We start from the raw sequence: 21215 nt of genomic DNA, 5'->3' as shown, positions 1-21215 counted from the left end.
AACACGCTTCTTGTTGTAATCCCTATTGGCATTCCTCGTCATCGTAGTAGTATCATCCTGCAACTCCAAAGATGGGGTACCTACCCCCCATTCATATGGGAGGAGCGCCGCTTGGGTTTGACATTAAATGCCATGTTGTACAGTATGTCTATTTGCTGTTCTGTTCTGTGCTGTGCTATTCCCGTACCTTCCGCCACCGACTCTGTGCCAACTGACGTCGACAGAACCCCCGTCAAAACCTCCTGCGCCCCTCCATTCCTGCTGCCCTGCTACAACCAGATGTGTACGTTATTTCGCGCTTGTGGTACTAAATTGGGTGATAACTCCTTTTTAATGGCTGCAACGCTTTTGGCCTGGCTCTCACTTTGGTTGTTGTTGCTGCTGCTGTTGTTTTGTTGTTTTGTTGTTCTAAGTTTTATTTTTATTTGTCTCGCTAAAACTCAATTTTCGAATCAAACAACCACGAGGAGAATTTCTCGTATACTCCCCCACCCAAGCACTTGTTCCCGACCCACTATCTCCCTCTCCCTGTGTTATTGTGTTTGCTGATGATGCCCTCAAAAATTACAACAAAAGCAAAAGAAAGAAGGGATAAATAAAAGCTCGAAGATGTGGCTACCCTAGAAGATCAATTGCAGACTGAAGAGCACTCAATGGAAGATATTTAAATGGTGTGACAGAGACGCACTTTGACAGAGTAATATGTATTGAAGAATATTGAACTTTAGGTTGGCTTGAAATTTATATGTGTCCAAAATCGAAGAGATTACAGTTCATTCAATTACTTCGAATGGTTTTAAATAAAATAAATGACTGAATTATTGAATCATTTAATCAATGAAGTATCTGCATATTCAGTAGAATTATCTGAATCATCTGAAGTTTCCTTTCCTTATAGATTCATGCTAAATAAATAAAGACATTCAGAAATAATAAAAGAAAAAAAGATTTTTATATTATATTTAATATTTATATTTACAAAAATTGCTCCTATAAAAGCTATATGATATGTTGATCCTATTCGATTTTCGGAAGATAAAAAAGATGATTTTGGAGCAAACATTTAAGATATTTACAGAGCTTCCCTTTGCTGCCATTTCTACTGCCCCCTTGCCTTACAAATGTCTATGAAAAGTCGTCATACCCTTTTTTCTGCCAAGGGTATACCCAGCATTGTCATGTTATTTGTTGTTGCTATTGCCACCATTGCTTTTATTGTTGTTGATGACGCTGACGCAGAGGCTGACGATGACTGTGTGGCATGGACCTCTCTGCCACTGCCACTGCCACTGATTCTGCTCTGATTCTGATTCTGGGATTGGCATTCGGATAGGATTGTGGGACTGGGACTGGGGCAGGGGCTGGTGGGATTTCGGTATGGCCAATCCTCCTCGTACGTTGGTCACAAATGCAAATAATGGCACAATTGTGTTGTGCAGCTTTTTAACTGCTTTTATTATTTAATTCCTCAATAGAGCAATGCCAGGGTATGAACATATTAATATGGAGCCCCCCCCACTACATGTGTGGAATGTACGGAATGTGCAGGAGAATGTAGACATAGGAATAGGTTTAGGTATAGGTTTTGGATTGTACGTTGATTCTAGCTGTTTCAGCTGCTTTCTTAACGTTGAATTCAAGCTTACAAAAATATCAGAAAATGTTTAAAAAATAATTATAATTACATTTTCTTTTCAACTTATTTCTTTTAATTTTTCCAAAATGTTTTTCATAAGAAAACTGCCTTAAAAAATTAAATAAAACCCCTCTCTTCCTCTTTCAAAGTTCTTAATTTAAACACACACAAAAACAGGTCAGGTCAGGCCTTCCCCTTAAAAATACTCAATTTGATGGAGCTTAAGTGGAGTGTCATAAATATATCGATTTAATGGTACCAGCAAAAAAAAAAAACTGCAACAATTTCATTGCCATGAAAGCCAGAAGGCAGACAGACGGTGACAAACGTCATCAAAAAATTTTACGATGGCGTCTTTTTATGAACGAAATGAATGAGCAAAAAAAAAAAGACAAAAATTATATGCCACATAAACCTGATGACCGGAGGAGAGTCAGCCAGCAGAAGCAGCAGACCAGCAGCAGACCAGCAGCCACAAGAGCACTCAACAGGTACGATCCCCAATCGCCTGGATACCCGAGTGGCAATGGCAGAGTGGCATCTGCTGGATACATCTCTCCTGCGGACCGTAAAAGAAGAATTCAATGGATGGCAGCTGACGAGGAGAAATCAAGAAATGCCAATAATAATAAATTAAATGTTGTAAATTATCGGTGGGAGGGGAATCGATTCGCATCGAATCGTAAAAGCGAATATGCTAATCGATTGCATTAATTCGATAATGATGATAATTAGTTCTTTGTTTCCGTACCGTTCCGTACCCAAGGGCTTTCGGGGGGCACCTTTTATGTTTCTTTTATATTTATTTTTAAATATCTCTCGAGGATCAATAAAGTATAAGAATTATATATGTTTAGGGTAAGGGATAATTATGCGATATTCTAATGAAATTTTTTGCTAAAATAAAAAGAAAAAAAAAAATAATAAAAAAAAATAAAAAATAATAAAATAAAAAGAAAAAATATTAAATGAAATAAAAAAAAAATAATTATAAATTACAATTATAATATAAAAGATTTATGGCCAACGTTTTGCCCGCTCTAAAAGTCTTCTTCCAGCCTCAACAGCTTCCTCCATTCATATCGAATATCAGTCCTAAGCCAAGGCCCCATCCTTGATCGACTGATCGAGCCATTAGCATTCAAAATAAAGTCAATACCAGACAAACCATGGAAATCGAAACGAAAACGTATGACTCGAAATTAACTGCAAATCGTTAACAATAATTCAGCGGACAGTTCGTACGTTCAACAGTTCTGCTGCGTTCGTTCCCCAGCGGAAAGAAGACGACTCTCGAGAGACCCAGAGATTCCGATTCCGATTCAGATTCAGACTAGTTTTGCATTTAAGGCGAGGATGATCGTACATTTTAATGGGCATATTTCACGCCAGTCCAACCCCCCCTCTCTACGAGTATCTGCGGCCCACGACGAATTCATAAAGTATCTCGCACTTTTTTTTAATGATTTCTGAGTTACAACTCAAGAGGCCGAGAGAGTGGGATCTTTAACTCTGATTTTCCCCCTTGCCGGTGGTGGAGGATCGTTGCATCTTGCAGCTTCGATGTTGCATCGCGCAGCAGGTACAATGCAACAATTTGGCGGCAACTTATGACAGCGCGGCCATCGCAAATAAACTCAAATGGCAATGAAGAAACGAATGCGAGAATTTATGCAGCTTTTTGCAGCAACAACGAACAGTGGGGCAGGAGGGAGGAGGGAGGAGGAAGGAGGCAGGATAGCAGGCTGATGTTGCGGCGGCTTTCGTGTGCGCACCTTAAATTATGAATATTACCAAATGGGTCAATTCGAAATAAATAAGGCAACGGTCTTCGTCGGCCAGTCCTCAGTCCACAGTCCACAGTCTAAGTCTGAGTCTGAGTCTCAGCCTCGTCGATTGGCCAAATAGAGTTGTCTCTGTCGCAATTTCTCATTGAGCTGTCGCCCGGACTGTTTCCTGGCCAAACGCGATGCACACGCATCTCTAACCAGAGGATCGAGCGGCGGTCCCTCTCTCTCTGCCGCTTAATATCGCTCATGCATCTGGTAATCTATGCGCAATTAGCGGCGTACATCAGATTTAGTATTCTGATTGCCTTTGCCGGGCTGCCAGATGATCGCCTGCCCCCCATCTCTGCGTCTTCCCCCTGCTCGTAAATATGATATGGAATTTGTTGTTATTCTTTTAGTTAATCTCACAGACTGGCTAAATCTCTGAGAGGATCTTCTCTTCTCTTCTCAACTCAGCTAGATATTTAGTGGACAGGCAGGCAGGCAGGAAATGCTAAAGAAAAATGTCTTAAATATCTTATCTTAAGTGGGTTGTGGTTTGGGTTGGTTTTCCATGGTTGTTTGGGAGGATATATTAAAGGAAATATGGGAAATATTACAGCTATATTTCCATTATAATTCTATATTATTATCAGGGCACACTCTATAAACACTCAGAAACCAATCGCACATCATAAAGCGGTTATAAAAACCCATCAATATATCGCCTTAGTTTCGGAACCCAACCCTAAGAACATCACATCACATCACATCTATAAATCCCACTCAAAATGCTGACCACAAACGTATGGATCCTGCAGCTCTCTGGTCTCTGATCTTGTGATCTTTATGTGTATCCCATAACCACGGAATGGGATGGGATGGGATGGTATGGGCTGGGCTGGTGGTGTGTGGGCGGCAGTGATAAATCCCTGTTAAGTGCATCCCATTAATGTTTCTTCGACTCTGGTGGACACTGGGGGAAAATGGTTTTTTGAGGCGCGCTTCCGTTTGAACGCGTGTGCGGCGGGGTGTTGGGTTTGGGGATCGACACTTCCTCTCCGATCATAAATTTTCCAATTTGTTGGTTGCACCTTGTCGGCTGGCTTTGGTTTCCAAAAGATGCTCTTTTCAATTGGTTGAATGCCATAAATTTTGATTAGTATTTTGTAACCAGCAGCACATCATCAAGTGGGCGAGGCAGGGGACAGATGTTCCTTCACACCCAAAGGGCAACAAACACACATTTCAAGTTTTTGTTTTTGCGGCAAAATACAAAAAGAAAATTTATAATTAAATAAACAGAAAAGAAGAGACAGAAAGACAGTCGGGTTGTCCGTTCAGGTCCTCTCTCCCGCTCCCCGCTCTCTCTCTCTGTCTCTCTCCTTTGGCCTTGTCTTAGATTTTACGATGTTGCTCATAAAATTAAAGATTTTACGACTTCTGCCATTATTTGACAGTAAACAAGAGTAAACACAAGACGTAGAGCAAAGTCTCTGCTTTTGGGTTTCCATTTCCAGGTGCTATAGCCCTGGGGCGTGACAGATTTGTCGCCTTTTTGACGTTTGAACCCACCCGCCGCTTGTCAGTTGTCAAAAAAAAAAAACAGCAGAAATGCTACGTTGATGAGAAGATGATGGCCATTAAAGCCCCGTCGCTCTCTTAAGCTCACAAGACCAACGACCAAAGACCACAAAACCTCATCAAAAGCAGACTTTTATTGTTATTTAATTGTTGAACTGTGTTCTCCGCTGACGTTCACATTCGCGTACGCGTTAGATGTACATAAAATTTAATTTTATGTGTTGCCCGGAGAGCTACAGAGAGCCACAGAGAGTACTAGAGTGAGAGAGAGAGAGAGGGAGTGTACGAGCACCATTTGAAATAGTCAAAGTGACCCACCCGCTGGTTTTTAGTGTGAAAATCACTTAAGCGCGTTTACCGAATTTACGAGGGACTCTAACGATGGATAGGGAATCGTTTCCGCTTTTACGAGCTGACAGCCAATGGACGAAGCTTATTAAAATGATTTAGGGACATTACGCGGCACTCATAGAATGTGCATTATTGGGGGCGGAATAGAGAGAGAGGTTTATCTCATTTTATGTGCACATAATTGGGGGATATAATAGTTTATAATCAATAAAAAATTTTAGGCGTATTTTGGGTATTAAATTATTAAATAATACTTGAAGGATAGAGCAATTATGCAACGTATTGAAATCATTTTTGTTAGCATTTCTAAAATTTCTTCGCAGAGCCATAAATACTTGAAGTAGAAGTTTTTTCTAGAATATATTCTGGTTATTTTAGAACTAGATTTGGGCGATCAAAATACCTCTAGAAATTCTGGAGGTGTTCCTTATAAACAAAATATACTTTTAACTACATGTAAGCGACCGTTTCGGTTAACTGTGTTGCGCATCATGCGACAGTGCCACTCGGTCTAAGCCTATAATCATATTATGATTCTCACATATTTAATTTAATACTTCCTTTATTTTTATTTCTTCTTATTCTATAATTGAAGTTAAATTGAGGCTTTAAAAATATTTCGGTCACATGGGCATATTTTCGTTTAATTTTTGTTTTATTCTGGCCAAACTTTTTGACATTTCCAGTTAAAGATCTTTAGCGCAGAAGACTTTCTATCTCTGTAATATCTGTCTGTCTTCAAACGTATAAGCGATTTTCCAAATCAGATTATTTGTGCATATACAAAACAATAACTAAAAATCTTTTGTGGAATCCACAATTAAAATTAAATTAATATTTATTTATTTATTATTAAATTAAAATTAATTTTTCCCAATAATCTCACACAATTTCCTTTTAATAAGAAACCTTAATCCAAAACGCGTTTAGCCACAAGCACAAAACAATCAAAACATACCTCTAAATATCCAAAGAAAACCCCTATAAAAACAGCCATCCAGCTGTGGTACCCAAACCACATTTCACAAAGAACTTCCCATACCCTGCTCTGTGCAACAAAATTCTGCTCAGTCTCATTCGCTTTCTGTTGTGCAGTTGTCCATCAGGGGGCATAAATCAAACGTCAAATGCAGCAGGACCACATGGCCAGGACGTCGCCGTAGTCCATAAATCAGTCAGCAAAAAGAGTCAGCATTATAAAGAAACTATAAATATTTGTGTGTGATTGACGCAGAGACGCTGGCGCTGCACTCATAAAAATGGAATTAAAAGGACATCAAATTTTAACACATTTATGGAGTCAGCACAAACACAAACACACAGAGCACACACCATCAAGGGCTGATAAGCACACACATTATCAAGGGGGGAGCTCTGTCTGCCATCATAAAAAGCATAATTACGGGGCATTTTGTGCTAATGTGATTCCCCTTGGCCGACCGCCGCAGGGCAGGGCCAGGCCGGCTGGGCGTTGGGCGTTTTGGCATACAGCAACATTTCTTATCATGGCAGCAGGATGTAGTAGGATGTGTGATGTGTGGAGGAAGCAGCAGCAGGGCACAGGCAGTGGAATACCCATAATGCAGGCTCTAGCTCGTAGCCTGGCAACCCTGGCAGAAGGCTGTCTCCTCTCCGTCTCTTTCTCTCTCTCTCGCATAAATCACTCATTATGAGGCGTAATTAATGCGACGACTATATGGCGACCTAAATTTTCTATAAATCATCAGATTAGACTACGTCGTTCCTCCAAAGGAGAACAGAACATATGATGTGTATCCTTAGATATGCGAAAACACACATGTGTATGTGTATATCTGTGTGTGTGTGTGTGTGGAAGTGTCCTTTAAATCTATTGGCAGCTCTGTCCCATGGCTAATGATGTCATAGAGGCGGGCAGGGGTACAAGTTGGAGCATGTCTAATGGATATACGGATAATTAAGCTCCTCAAAGCAGCCACATCAAAGATATATGACTAAGCAAAAGGGATATGTGTGCTTGAATTATGGCTAATTTAGAGGAAAATCCATCAAGAAATTGGCTTAGAACTCAAGGCAAGTAATAGCTGAAGATTTGCACTGAAAAGAAAGATGTGCAAGACAAAAAGAAATACAGATTCGAAGGATAGCGAGAAGGAACGTGTGAGTCGCTTCAGGGTACGCGACTCTACTTTTATACCCGCACTCAGCCAGTATATAAATATGTGAGCTTATGATTTGTAAGCTATGAAAAGTAACAAAAAAAATATGGAAGAAACCTCTGAAAATCGTAGAGAAGACACTAATCAGGGTTCCTACATTTATAAGCATAAAAATTCACCCACAAAAGCAATATTTTTCTATTAAAATATGTTGTATACAATAGGAACTCTCATTGGTATCCACATTCAATCGTTTTATGGGTCCATTCAATGCGAAAGTATAGTCCGTAAAACGCACCACACCCTCGAATTGGCCCAAACCTGGCAACGTTTGCACTTGCAGCTTGATCTCGAACTGCTGCTGATCCGCGGACCGCTGCCACAGCTCTGCTGCCAGCACTCGATCCAAAGCCAACAGCTGACATGGCGGATGGTTGGATGCCAGCAAGTCGTTGATCTGCAGTATGATATAACGAGCGGCACGTTGCACTTGGCTATGCTGCAGCTGGATATTCGTGGGACGGTGACACAGGCAGTACTCGGCGGGTATGTGGGCCATCGAACAGTCCCGCTGCTCGGGTATTGGCAGGAAGAGACTTATACCACGAGGCATATGCTCAGCCATCAAAGGATTCTCCAGTTGCTGGCTGCGCGAACGTATCTCCTTGTCCTCCAGTGCCGTCATGTGTGGCATATCGAGGAGTGTGGCATGCAGATCGTAAGCGGTTACCAGTCGCCTGGCATTCGTTTTGAGATGCTTTACAGCCAGAGGATACCGCTCCTCTAGCCATTCGGGGTACGCAATGATGGCCAATGGTTGGTTGGCCTCCAGTCTGCCCTGATTGCTCGCCGAGAAGGTGGTGGCGTCGCCATCCTTCAGGCCATAGTTTGAGACAATCAACAGCAGGGTATGGTTGAGGATTCCACTGTCCATTAATTGCTGAAACATTTGCAGGAAGGGCTCATCCAATACCCTTCCATATTGGAATCTGTCGTGTATGCCTTGGGTCCACCAGAGAAAGGAGAAGAAGCGGTTCCGCTGTTGCAGAGGCAGCTGCTTATAGAGGAAATTCCTCAAGACAATGGCATAGGTATCCTCCTCGTTGCAGTGTGCCCCATGGCGTATGTCCGTTCTGGTCTTCTGCCACATCTCCAGCAGCGCGGGACGCAGATAGTAATCCGTGGGCTGATGCTCAAAGCCCGGTTTGTCCAGCGTAAACAGACCCATGTCTATATTATCCTCCCCAAAGGCCGTTTCGTAGCCAGCGCTTTGGAACATTTGCCAAAGGAAAGGACACCTATCGAGGCCCCTCGTGGCATCCAAACAGTAGTCTTCGATCTCTTGGCTGTTCCAACCCGTTAGCAGGGGCATCACACTGTCAAGGGAGCTGCTGCCCACACGATTGTAGCCCCTGAACTCCACATGAGGCAGGTTCTGCAGGAACGCGTACGTATGCACCATGGCACGAAGAAAATGCAAATGGGAGACCGAATCCAGGCCCAGGATCAACACGGAGAGGCTGTCCGGCGAGGCTGCCGATTGAAGTTTGGGCAATCCCTGACGGCGTCTTCTCTTTGCTGAAGGTTTCTTCAGAAAGAAGTGCACTCCATTATAGAAATACGAACCATTGAAGGCACACGCTAACCGCACAATATCCCCATGGATTTCTAGCTCAAAGTATCTTCCAGCCACCATTTCTACTTTCTGGCTATACAGCAGGCGATTCTCAAAGTCCGTCTCTCGTTCCACCACATAATAGGAGCAATTCAAATCCGTTCTATTGCCAAAATGCGCCTTCAGATATTTGCCACTCTCATTGTGAATGCTCTCCACAAATCCCGCACTCGGACAGGAGTAATTTCGCAATTGCCACCAATGCCCAAGCACATCAGAGCAGTAAGGGGACGTTGCCAATATTCTACAGCCATTTGTGTTTACAAAATAATTTTGTATAATCGGCTGCTCTTCGTATACAAATTGATCGAGAAAGGGATCCTTCAGCAAGTAGATGGTGGCAGCACAAAACAATCCAAAAGGCAAACAACAGCAACAACACACGAAACACATTTCATTTTTGGGAATTTCTTTAGTTTTGTTATTAAGGGAAATTCTGGGGATTCTAAGATGATTAAAATGTAATAAAAATAATGCGGAAATAAGGTTTAAATTCTGATAGATCTGGTTTAAAGCAATGGACCAGGTAATCCTCATAAGTTCTTTAGAATTTGATTGAATTTTAATTGATTTCTTGGACCAGCTTGAACCAATTCTTTTATTATTATACCTCGAATGGCATATGGAAAACTCCCATAAAATCATCCAAAAAAAAACCCTGATTTATTTCTTCAGCTATCCAAATAATCAACGCTTAAAGTCAGTACTCCCCAGTCACTCCAAAAGAACAGATTTCTTGGCCTCCAACTCCCTTTTTTGGTTGATGCCATTTCTGGGCCACTTTTCGTAATTATTCGATTGAAACAGAGGTCCTTTTTAGCCGGGTGGCTCCTTTTTTTTTCTGTAAAATAACAATAAACTAAAAGGTCCACTCGTGCATAAAGCATTCGCGTTCCAAAGTGGAAAGGGGGCAGGGGCCCAGGGACAAGGCCAGGGGCAGGGCCAGTGGCGTTAATTTATCACTTAACCTTCTTTAGCAGCCAAGTTTATAATTTCGATGCCCCAGCCATGGCAGGACCCAAGAATGACGACGACGACAACGACTCGGACGAAGCTTGGCGACTGCAGGCACTTGAAGGACGGACGACTGCCCATCAGCGAAATGCCGGACACGGATACGGATACGGGTATATGTACGTACAGGGGACAGGGAGGGGTATCCCAGACCCCCTCGAATAAAATAAAATAACAAACGGCTGCCAGCTTGTGTATATTCCCAGCTCCCCGTAATCTCCGTATTCCCTGCCATTGTACCCGCGACGCCATCGTATTTCTTTAGCTTACGCATCAGGCGGCGCTGCGGCCCCAACACACAACTCCTTTCTGCCCTCCACACACCCCACACCCCACTGTCACACTGTTTCTCACTCTTTCTCCTGCTCCCACTCTGGCATTGTCTTTGCTTTCTCTGTTTGTTGTCCTTTTTTGTTGATGGTTTACGCTCTGCTCTGCTCTCGCTCTGCTCTCGCTCTTTGCAAAATGAAAATGTAAAAGGAATATTCATGAGCAGATTAGAATTATTTTTCGTGCTGTCATTTTCATTTTCACTCCACCTTCTACTGCGCTTTTCGTCTCCTTCTTTTGCGCTTTTCATTTGCTTCTGCTGCGCTGTTCGTCTCCGAGTGCCCTACAATTCTGTTCAAAGTTGATCTTCTTGGAAATTCTACGAAGAATGCGCAGAGTTTTATGATATTCGAGTCCAAAAAAATACATTTAAATATTATGTGACATAGCTAAGTTGGGAAATCTTCTATGGGTTTAAATAGGTTGAAAAACTAATACTAAATCTATTAGATTTTCTTGAATGGATTGGTCTTTAGGCGCTAAAAATAAAATTACAACTAAAAGAGCTATAATTGTGCCACCATTCGATGATAAAATTAATATCGGAATACGAAAAAAATGTGATAGTGATGTGATGCAATTAATTAGCTTCGTTGAAACCACACAAAAGCGGTTATTGATAGTTTGATATACGATCGAACAGTTGATAAATACTCGTAGATTGTAAAATTATGATAAAAATGATTGAAAAACAATGTGGACATTTTTTTAGTATTTACAATAAAAATTCCCTCCTTCTTGTTAGGAATGCGCCATGAAGATACATCTGATTTTACATAACTCTGATCAAATTACTCTCTTATTAAAAAAAATTAAACCTTGAGTTTCCATACCCTAAATCCATATATATATCCTTGCACGATCTATACCTCATTTCTCATTTCCTGATCTATCTTTTGTCGTTGTTGTTGCACTGTACCGTAGCAGTCACCAAAACCGATACCCCAAAGTGGCATTTCAATTGTTTGTCCCACCCCCATCCCCTTCTCCGCTATCACCAATTCCCATTTCTTTTTGTTTCGAGTGTTTTTGCTTATTCTTTGTTTTCTGCTATTGTTGTTGTTGTTGCTATTTTTGCTAGTCGCAAGCGAAAAAAAAAAGATGATTTTTTGTGTGCCAAAAGGGATTAAATTCACGCTCGTTTGTCCTGTTTATGATGAGTGCTGTTCCCTGTTTGTGTGTGTGCGACTGCGACTCTTTGCCTCCTTCTTGCATAAAAGTTTAATGATACAAACACCCGGGCCGGGCAATGACATGAATCACCCGATGGCAGGCAGACATCGCCGCCTCGCCAGTCGCCCAGTCGGGCACACAGAAATCCCCACCAGCACTCCCACCACACCCTCTCCTTCACCATCGTCGCGCCATCGCATTTAAAATATTTTTGTGAAATTATTATGAAAATGCGTAAAGGGATTTAATAAATAACTGTAACTGCTTCTCACTCACACCCACACACAGCACCATACAACACCACCCTCTCCGACTCTCTTCTTAGCATCTCTTTTGCTCATTTGCCTTTGCCCCGCCATTGTACCGTAATTCATAATGCTGTTGTTTTTTCAATCCAGACTTTTCCTTTTTTTTTTTTTAATTACCCTTTCTTTTCGGTGATTTTCTAAACCATTATACCGGTTTGGAAAACTGGGAAGTAAGGCAGTAAATCTTGTCTGTTAAATATGTACATTTGCGTATATATTTAGAACCGATATAGCCCTGTTTATTCGTCAGTTTCTATCCATAAAAAGTACTTATTATAAATATTTAATAATCATTATTACTGATATTCAAATGTGCCTCAAAAAAGATTTTTGTGTTGTTTTGATAACTTTTAAACTGAAACTTGCTATAAAATCTTTTAAATAGGAATATTAAAGATCCAAAAAATATATAAATATGGTCTGGTAAAATTCGAATACTATATCACATGGTAAATCGTTCGAGAATCCAAAAGTTCCACTGGATAATGCAGTTTTATATGAAGATCCATAGCCCAATAAACAAGAATCAAAATCTGATGACTATATCATATAGAAAAACAATAGAAATACCAAATAAAATCCCATTAAACATATTTAATTTAATTTAATTTTGAATCCCAAACTTGATCATATTCTGCTACTTTTAAGCCATAGACTGGCTTCCATCCATTTATCTAGGGTATCTAAACCTTCGCTCTCCAAAGTCTAGCTTCCTTGCCCGTTTTCTTGTGCATCTGTGTGGGATATACCTCTCCTCTCTCTCTGCTCTCTGCTCTCTCTCTCTTCTGACGCTGTACCCTCCCCTCCTACGCTCCTGTTGCTGTGTGGAATTATGTTTTATCCTGAATTATGGATTTTGTTTTGTTGTTTTCTGTCAAAATCATATTTAGTATTCCACCAACCCACACCCACCCCCCACGACAGCATAGGAACTTCTCTAACCCAAAAACTCCCCCAACCCGAAAGCCCCAGTCCCGGACTCATTTACATGCTCGAAATTTTCGCTTTGGCTTCGCTTTGGGTACCATTTCTGGGTTACTCTCTCCGCCTGCCGGCTACCGTCTCCGCCCTTGCCCTATCTCTGGATGCCGCTTAGCTCTGGGCTCTGCTGCTCCGTTTCAGCCGTTCTCTTGGCCATTAATGAGAATTTGTTTGTATCGACGTTAGTCCGGACTCCGGAGGGTGGCAGGCATAAGGCAGGCAGGCATGCACTTCCTTTCCTTTTCCCTCCTCTGGCTTTTGTTTTTAGTTGTAAATTTCCAGAACAAGCTCCCGAAAAGTTTCTCAAATAATTTCTACTTAATGTTTAGAATTATTTTTAGCCGGAAATTAGAAATTATGAAGAATATATCACACAGTATCCCGAGACACAAGAAACAGGCAGCGAGAGGAACCCTCGAGAAGCGGTTCTCTCACTCTGTTCTCTCTCTCTCTCTGTACGGCGAATGAATCATGCATCTTTGGCGGGGTTCCATTGCCTTTGTATAATTGCCACAAAATGTCGTAAATTGTGCACTTAACAAATGAAATGAAATTTGTTTATTTGTGTTTTGTTTTTCTGAATATTTATTTTTTTTTTTGTGTGTGTTCATAATTACTTAAGTTAGGATCGTATTCTTGTACAATAGTTTGACGGTTTTCTTTGAGAATTTTAGGAACAAAAAGAAATTCATATTTTGGGGAAATGGAATCAATTGGAATCAATTAAACTATATAATGAGCTAAAGAATAAATTAAAACAATTATTGTACCAAAGAATACTCGTTTTTGAATCATATGTTAGATTCCTTGAAGTTCGGAGAGGTTAGGATGTGTTTCAGAAGGTTTCTTTCCAGTAACAAATATTTTTTCATCCAAAAATGTTACATAAAGGAAGAGGAAATTAAAAGGATACATATATAGAAATATTTAGTTTCTTTTGATATCCAATAAATTAAATTTGATCAGAAAAAAAAATAGATTCGTCCACTTAAATATATTTTTACATCTTCTTATAAATCCCATAAAATACAGAAATATTTATCAATCCCAAACTCGCAAGAAACTCCTCTTTAATTAGGCAAATACCGAGATCCTAGCGGATTCAGGAGCCACATTCAGTCAGAACAATTTCAAGGACCATTCACCATTCTGCCATTCCAACATTCGACTGTCGCACTGTCACTGTATCTGTGGAGGGGAGGGAGGGGGAGATGGGGAGGGGCATAAACAAAATATCAGGTGAGCCCTTGTGGGTGACAAATTAATGTGAAGCTCATTAACGCACTGAATAAGGATTACGGATTTGATTGAAGGTCCTCTGGGCATAAGTACACACACAGACAGACACACAGGACAGACAGGGACACCCACACCCACACAGAGGCAGTTATATAAACAGATAACACACACACACACACAGACGTAAAGGTACGAGGTGCGAGTACGAGTATATATACAGATACAAATGGCAAGCACTGTGTGTGTGGGCTGCGCAACATCGGGAATAGTCAGCGAAAAGTGTCATTATGTGTACATATACCCCAGGATCCGACTACGACTACATCCACCTACAGCCAGGAACCCCTCCATCCCCTCGTCAGAGGGGCAAGAACGATGTCCGGGATCCGACACCACGAACATGGAACGACTGCGACTGCGACTGCGAACGAAACAACAACAACGACAACGACGACGACGGCGCAAACAAGGAGAAAATGTGTACATAAAACAATCTCGTTATGTCGGCATTATCCTGAAGAATTCTGGTTCGTCCTCGTCACTCGTTGGCCCATAAATCACTCACACGCTTGGCATATTTCCACCGCCCCCCACCACCCACACGCCCATTACCATCCCGCACTCGGCATAAGTCTGTCTCTTTCTGTGCCGAGTTGGGCTCCTGCTCTATCTATCTCGTTTGTCGTTTGTTGTGTGTGTTTCGTTGCGCTTTGTTTGTCTTTGGGGCGCGTGTCCTGCTCTGCTCTGCTCTGCTCTGATGTTGTCCTGCTCACACACGCACACACATAACAAACACACACACGCACACAGAATACACTCTCCTATTTTTTTTGGTTTATTTGTTATGACCACAAATGCGAATACCCTTCAAAAATAGAATAAAAAGGGATTTTAAAGAGGAATTTTCGGGAGTAGAATGAGAATTCATATTAAATAGAAGAGATTGGAGAGGGTGATATCATCTATGAATTATTCTTTTTTTAAGAATAATAAAGAATAAAAAAATAAATAATAAAATTTATCCCATAAATACCTATATTTTTTATACTTTTTTTAGTTTAGTTTTTAAGTTGTTTTAGCTGCTATGAGCTTCAGTAAAGAATAGCTATAAAAATTCTCTGAACCATTTAGCAAGTTTCAAATAGATTATGAGGGCAAAAATTCCTATTTCATGTGATAATAGTAACTTATTATGTTGCCTCTTAGAATCTTTAACGGGAAATATTCGCAGTAAAGAAAGGAAATTGGATAATTTATCAGTAAAGTTCTAGCAAGAAAAATTAATACATATCTACGAATTTTCAAAGTATTTTTTTGATGTTATTATTATAATAGTCGCAGACAATATTCCTCCTGGCCCAAATGTACGCAAACATTTTTTTAAAAATCTCTGCCCTCAGTTCAAAATGTTAGAGCATTACCAACGTCGCCCTTCGGTTGGCTCTTGTGGCGCTGCCGCATTGTTTTTTTTTTTTTGTTGTTGCAGCATTTTTTCACTCTCTCGGTTTGCCAGTAATTCACCCCGCGGTGACATTTTGGTGTGACAGACAAGACGTGTCCTTCGTCCTTTTTTGCATTTTCTCTGGGTCTCGTCGTCGTCGTGGCTGTGCGGCAAGTTTATCGTTTTTAATGTTGATACAACAACCCCGGGGTCGTGGCTCGTCCGCGTCCGCGTCCTCGTCCTTGTCCACATTCACCATTCACATCCACAGCCACGTCCGCGTGAGGATAATAGGATGTTAAGTAAATATTTTAAAAAGCCTCCCTCCACTCTCCTGCCCCCTTTCAGCAATTGAGAAATTGTAGGCGACCTCTGGAAAAATTCGCTTCGTTCCAGAGCGAATGTCCGCTCATTTGCGAGGGCCATAGGCAAAGTTTAGGGGGTGGCGGACGGGGGGACTCACTCTAATCCAGTTTTTAGCCCACGACTCCTCCTGCTGCTGCTGCTGCTGCTGCTCCTCCTTCTCCTTTGGTGGCAGGACACTTTCTGGCATAAATCATTTGCATACGAAATGAGAGGCCAATGCGAGAGCAGAGATGCCTGCGAGTGAGCGTCGAAGATGAATGCGAGAACAACACCCAGAAGGCAGTGGCGCAAAATGGGTACTCAGAGCCAGGAAAAATCCTTTCAATTTTCGCACACATTCAATTTTATTAATTAAAACATTTTTTTTTTTTCCTTCTGTTTGTGATTGGAGGAAAGGCAGAAAGGCAGGCCGGAGAGGAGCAGAGGAGCAGAGGAGCGTAGCGGCTTGGGCAATTAATTCCAAACATTCGGGACGCTTTTTCTTTGTTAAGTTTTTTGGGTTTTTCCCGTTTTTGTTTTTGTATTTGGGTGCGCAAATTATCCTTCGCTATCCTTGCGCGAAATAAAATATCACAAACAGTTACAGCCCCCCCCCCCCTCCACCATCCCCCCGCCATAAATAATGGGAATTTATGCCACGAACAACAACGAGCGAGAGAATCCGAGAATCCGACTACGAATACGAAAAGAACAACAAAAGCCAGAAGCCAACTTTTCGCCGCCTGAAATTACCATTCAATCATTTTGTAATTGCCTCAAGCGTGGGGGGGGCACGCTTGCCTTGCTGCTACCTCATTCAATTTGGTTGCCTCTAGGAGCGCTGGGCGATTTGGGGCAGCTGGATTCATTTCATTTGTTAGTTGGTTCTTCGTTCTCTTAATTTCTGCAATCTATTCTAATAAGCCTTCTATTTCGAATCTATTTTGCATTCAAATTGGTTCCTTTTTCATTAAGGTTTTACTTCAGGGTGTGGGTGTGGTGAGGCAGGAGCAGGTTACCTGGTGGATTGTAGCGGGGATTTGTGTGTGCATAGATTTTGCTATTGAAATCATTTTTGGTTGAGAGTTTAAGCAGTCTCATGAATGGTAGCAGCATGCTTATGAAGCGGGTGAATGGGAAAGTTTTCTTAATGGTTAAAATATATTTTTTTCTTGAAGATTCCTTTATAGATAAACCATTAACCAAATGCATAATACGTTCTACGATATTTAAAGCGATAAAAATATTTTTTTTTTTAATTAAAATTTGCACAAATTTTCTTCTTTTTCTGAGTTTATTTCTTTATTGGATTTCCGGGTATAATAAATATTCTGCTATTAATTCTATGAATTTCTTATAAGAAATTATCGTAATAATTTAAAAACTTAAAACATTTTTCTCTACACAAATTATAAAATATTCTAAGCATAATTTACTTTTGTTTTTTTCTATACTTAATTCCCAAATTTCATTCCCTAAAACCCCCAAAACTTTTGCTACGTTCCATCAAGATAAATCGTTGACATTTGCTAGAATTTACGTCTGCTAAGCGGAGACCTTCTTCTGCCAGAGATCTCTGCACCAAGCAAATCTCATTTGAACAATTTTGCAATTTTAATCAGCTGCATCTTTATGGGGGTTTGGGTAGCCCCCAAGAGTCCTGCCATCCGAAACCCACCCACTCGCCCACTCACCCAGTCTCTGGGTCTTTGTTTTTTGGATGGCGCTTTAGCTGGATGGCTGTCTGTCATAAATCTATCACATTTAATGGCCGCCTCGGCCTCGCCTCAGCGCTGCACATAATTTTATGTATTTTATGCTGCAAATTGTTAGCCAAAGCGCCGCACACACACAAACAGCACACAAATCAGCAGCAAAAGCAACCCTCGGCCAGGACAGAACCCTGGAAATACCACCCCAAAACACCCACCCCACACCCCCCTTAAGGAGACGAGGCAGACGAAGACGAGAGAGCGAACACGAAATTTCCACGCACATCTCTGAAGACTCACAAATTTCATAAAGTGGCAATTCAATCAATCAATTCTGACAGCAGCAACGGAACCCAGTGGCAGGGCAGGGCAGGGCAGGGCAAGGCAAGGTTCGCTCTGAGGGTTGGACGCCTGCCATTTCGGGGTGGACGAGGACAGAGTCCTGTGGCCCCCCACCCCCCGTCTATGGCCATTTTAACCGTTATGCTCACGTACACAATCACACAACTCAAACTGATTTTCTTACCGGGGGTGTGGGGTGGGGTACACGTCAGCCCAGGCTCCTGCCTCCCCCACCACCCCCCTGCCCATTTACAGGGAGCGAAAGAAACAAAAGAAAAGAAAAGCTGTGCCGTAAAGTCAATGCAGAAGAAAGTATGCATAAATTTCCCTTAGACCCTCGCCCACATCCCCTTTTGGGGGCAACAACTTTGGCTCGAAGGCGTCAGAGTCCAGTCCAATGAAGGGCCAGCAGAGGGGCTACAATGCTAAGAAGCGGCATCCGAGGGAATCCACTCCACGGGAAGGCCATCAGAGGTCCGCACGCCAAGCAGTCCGTCAGTCCGTACAGCTCCAAGGATCTTGGATCACCCTGCCCGCCCACGCCACTTGGCAGTTTAAATATTTTTTAATTGCCCTGCCACTGGAAGCCACCCTCTAACCCTCATCCAACAACGCCACCGCCACCACCACCCCTTTCAAGGCATTTATTTTCCTTCTCCTTCTGCGTTCCTTCTTTGTTCGTCCCCAGCTATTATCCTTATTTATTTGTGTTTCGCTTCTGTTTCATTGCTTTCATTCTGCTTTGGCGTTTGCCATTGTCCTGCGGATTCGATAAATTTTTTTTGGGAAAAAGAAAAAGCAGCCTAAAGGAAAATTCTAAGACAAAAGCAAGCAGAAGGGAAAGAAAAATGTCATGGATTGGAGCAGAGAAAAACGCGAAAGCGAAAGCTAATGATAATGAGAAGTGGAGCAAAACTTGGGAGTAGAAGACAAAAATTACAGGCAGTTCCAGAATGGCAGCCAGGGAGCAATCCGTAGAGTTATGAAAGCCTACACTTTGGTGGATATGCGAGCAAAAATAGTGATGACAGTGCTGGGGGATTAAAGGTATACGGATAAGGATGGTATAATAGTAATAGGAATACTAATTGGGAGTGTATCCCTTATAGAAGGGAGCCATTTGGGAATGGCATAAATATATTTCTTGATTATTCATTGGAATTAGCCATGGGAATCACTGATGAAAGAATATACCTGAACAAACCCTACTGATTTATAGATGGAAACGCTTAAGCATGACAAAAGAGGTTCTCAGTTTTCTAACTCAAAAACATATCCACTTAAAAACGGTTCCCCTGTTACTTTCGCAGTAAAAAGGAAAAAGAAAATGCGAATCCCATGTGGCAATCCAATCAAAGTCCACCATTTCTAACAAACAGCAACAAACCCCCCGGCACAGCCATGTTTTGTATCTTTTGAGTACACAAATAAATGTATCCCCCCGATGCTGCCAAGAATGCTGTTTGCTGTATGCTGTATCTGTGTGTGTATTGGCCAAGTGCCTCGTGTCTGTCTGTCTGTCTGTCTGTCTGTCTGTCCGCCTGTGTCTGGGGGTAAGCTCATGGCCAGTGAGCGTGGCCACGTTGACAGGTGATTGATTGACAGGCGGATGGAGCACCCAAAGAGCAAGCGAGATGGTACAGGGCAGCCAGCTTGTATTGTGTCTCTGTGCTCTCTGACTCTTTCGGTTCTGGAGGTACGGCTGCTCCGCCCCGACACGACACAAAAGGAGGAACCACCATGCGGCGGCAGAACCCAGAGAACCATTCACATGAATGTACAAATATATATTCGCAGGTGTGTGTATGTGTGTGTGGGACTCTTACATTCATATCGATGCTAAAACAGGTTTTTGGATAAATTTTTGAAGATAAATAACTAGTATCTGATCACGTAATGAGTACAAATTACGTGGATATGGTGGTGCTTATTTTTTATTGGTTTGAAGTTGATTTTTCTATAAATAAAAGCGTTTTTTTAAATGTATTTTGTTAGACTTTTCGCTGTTTTAAGTGAACGGCAGAAATAAACATAAAAATAATATAAATAATAAATAAATAATAATTGTGTGTGCAATACGTTTTCGATTTTATAAACGAATATTAATTTTGCACTCCATTTAATATATTCCCATTTTTAAATAAATTAAAATAAACCCCAAACAACAATATTCAAATCTCTAACGGACACATTTTCGGTTTTGAATGCTGTTCGAATTTCGAACTCGAGCGCAAAACGTTTCGCGAGAGCCGAAACCACTCAAGAGCAAACTACTCTCTCGCTCACGCTCTCCCGTTTTTCGAAAACACGCAACAACAAATAAATCAGCTGTTTTCTCGTTTGCAGCCGGCGTTCTTTGGTTTCAATAAACAAATAAAGGCAATAAAAAACGAATTGTGCAACAAGAGGGAGTGTCTAATGTAAACAAATATGTGATATAATCAGCAAAAGAAACATTGAACCCTGCGCTACAGTTTATTTTGCTGCTTTTATCAATTACCTTGCAAAATGACTTGCCGAAAGACGCAATTTCCGCCAGCAGCAGCTTTAGCCGTGCAATCTCACAGTTTATTCAATGAATCGTTCACTAAAGCTCCAGACTTTATGTTTAATACTTTACCGTATTATATTTCAATTAATTTAAGCAATAAAAACAAATAAACAACACCAATTTAAGCCACAGCGCACTTTTCACTAGCAACCATACGGCAACGCGTTGCTTCAGCTGGCTGGCAGTTCGAAATTCGAACTTGGGTTGAAATCGAAAACGCGAGAGAGAGAGAGAACGTGTGAGTGAATGAGCGCGCTGTGAGAGAGGTGCAAAGATTAGGCGAGTGAGTGGGGAGTGTGAGTAATGTTGAGTGCAAAGCAAGTGAAATTCGAAAAGTTGAGTGTTTCTGGCTTTGAGTGGAATAATTTGTACTTTTATCATTTGCACAATTTTTAAAATATTATGATAATTAATCATTTAAGTTTTACACGACAATTAATGTGACTTTTTCCCATTCTATCTTACGGATGGCATCCAAAACAGGTTGTACAAAACTCCATAATTATCTAGAAATTAATCTGACATAATTTCAATCTACATATGCAACTAACTATCTTTAAACACGATACCAGGGGCATAATCTTGATACAAAAAATGCTACACATTTCCTGTGTCATTTAGCAGCT

At 41.3% G+C, this 21215-nt stretch overlaps 2 protein-coding genes across 2 annotated transcripts in view; both read right to left on the bottom strand.

Moving 5' to 3' along the window:
- The window catches only part of LOC111064663 (zinc finger protein Xfin), a 45132-nt gene extending 24405 nt beyond the window's left edge, over positions 1–20727 (bottom strand). Inside the window, exon 1 of the mRNA XM_022352413.2 lies at positions 20539–20727. The gene's annotated coding sequence lies outside the window, so the exon portion shown is untranslated. The remainder of the gene's footprint in view (positions 1–20538) is intronic.
- LOC111064667 lies at positions 7638–9587 on the bottom strand. The gene has a single exon (XM_022352416.2). It carries the CDS (start codon positions 9544–9546, stop codon positions 7654–7656), a length of 1893 nt encoding a protein of 630 aa, XP_022208108.2. The 5' UTR covers positions 9547–9587; the 3' UTR covers positions 7638–7653.
- Positions 20728–21215: the final 488 nt, after the last annotated feature.

Source organism: Drosophila obscura, unplaced genomic scaffold, assembly GCF_018151105.1.
Source record: "Drosophila obscura isolate BZ-5 IFL unplaced genomic scaffold, ASM1815110v1 contig_179, whole genome shotgun sequence".
NCBI classification, from domain to species: Eukaryota; Metazoa; Arthropoda; class Insecta; order Diptera; family Drosophilidae; genus Drosophila; species Drosophila obscura.
This window is presented reverse-complemented; position numbering and strand designations above follow the sequence as displayed.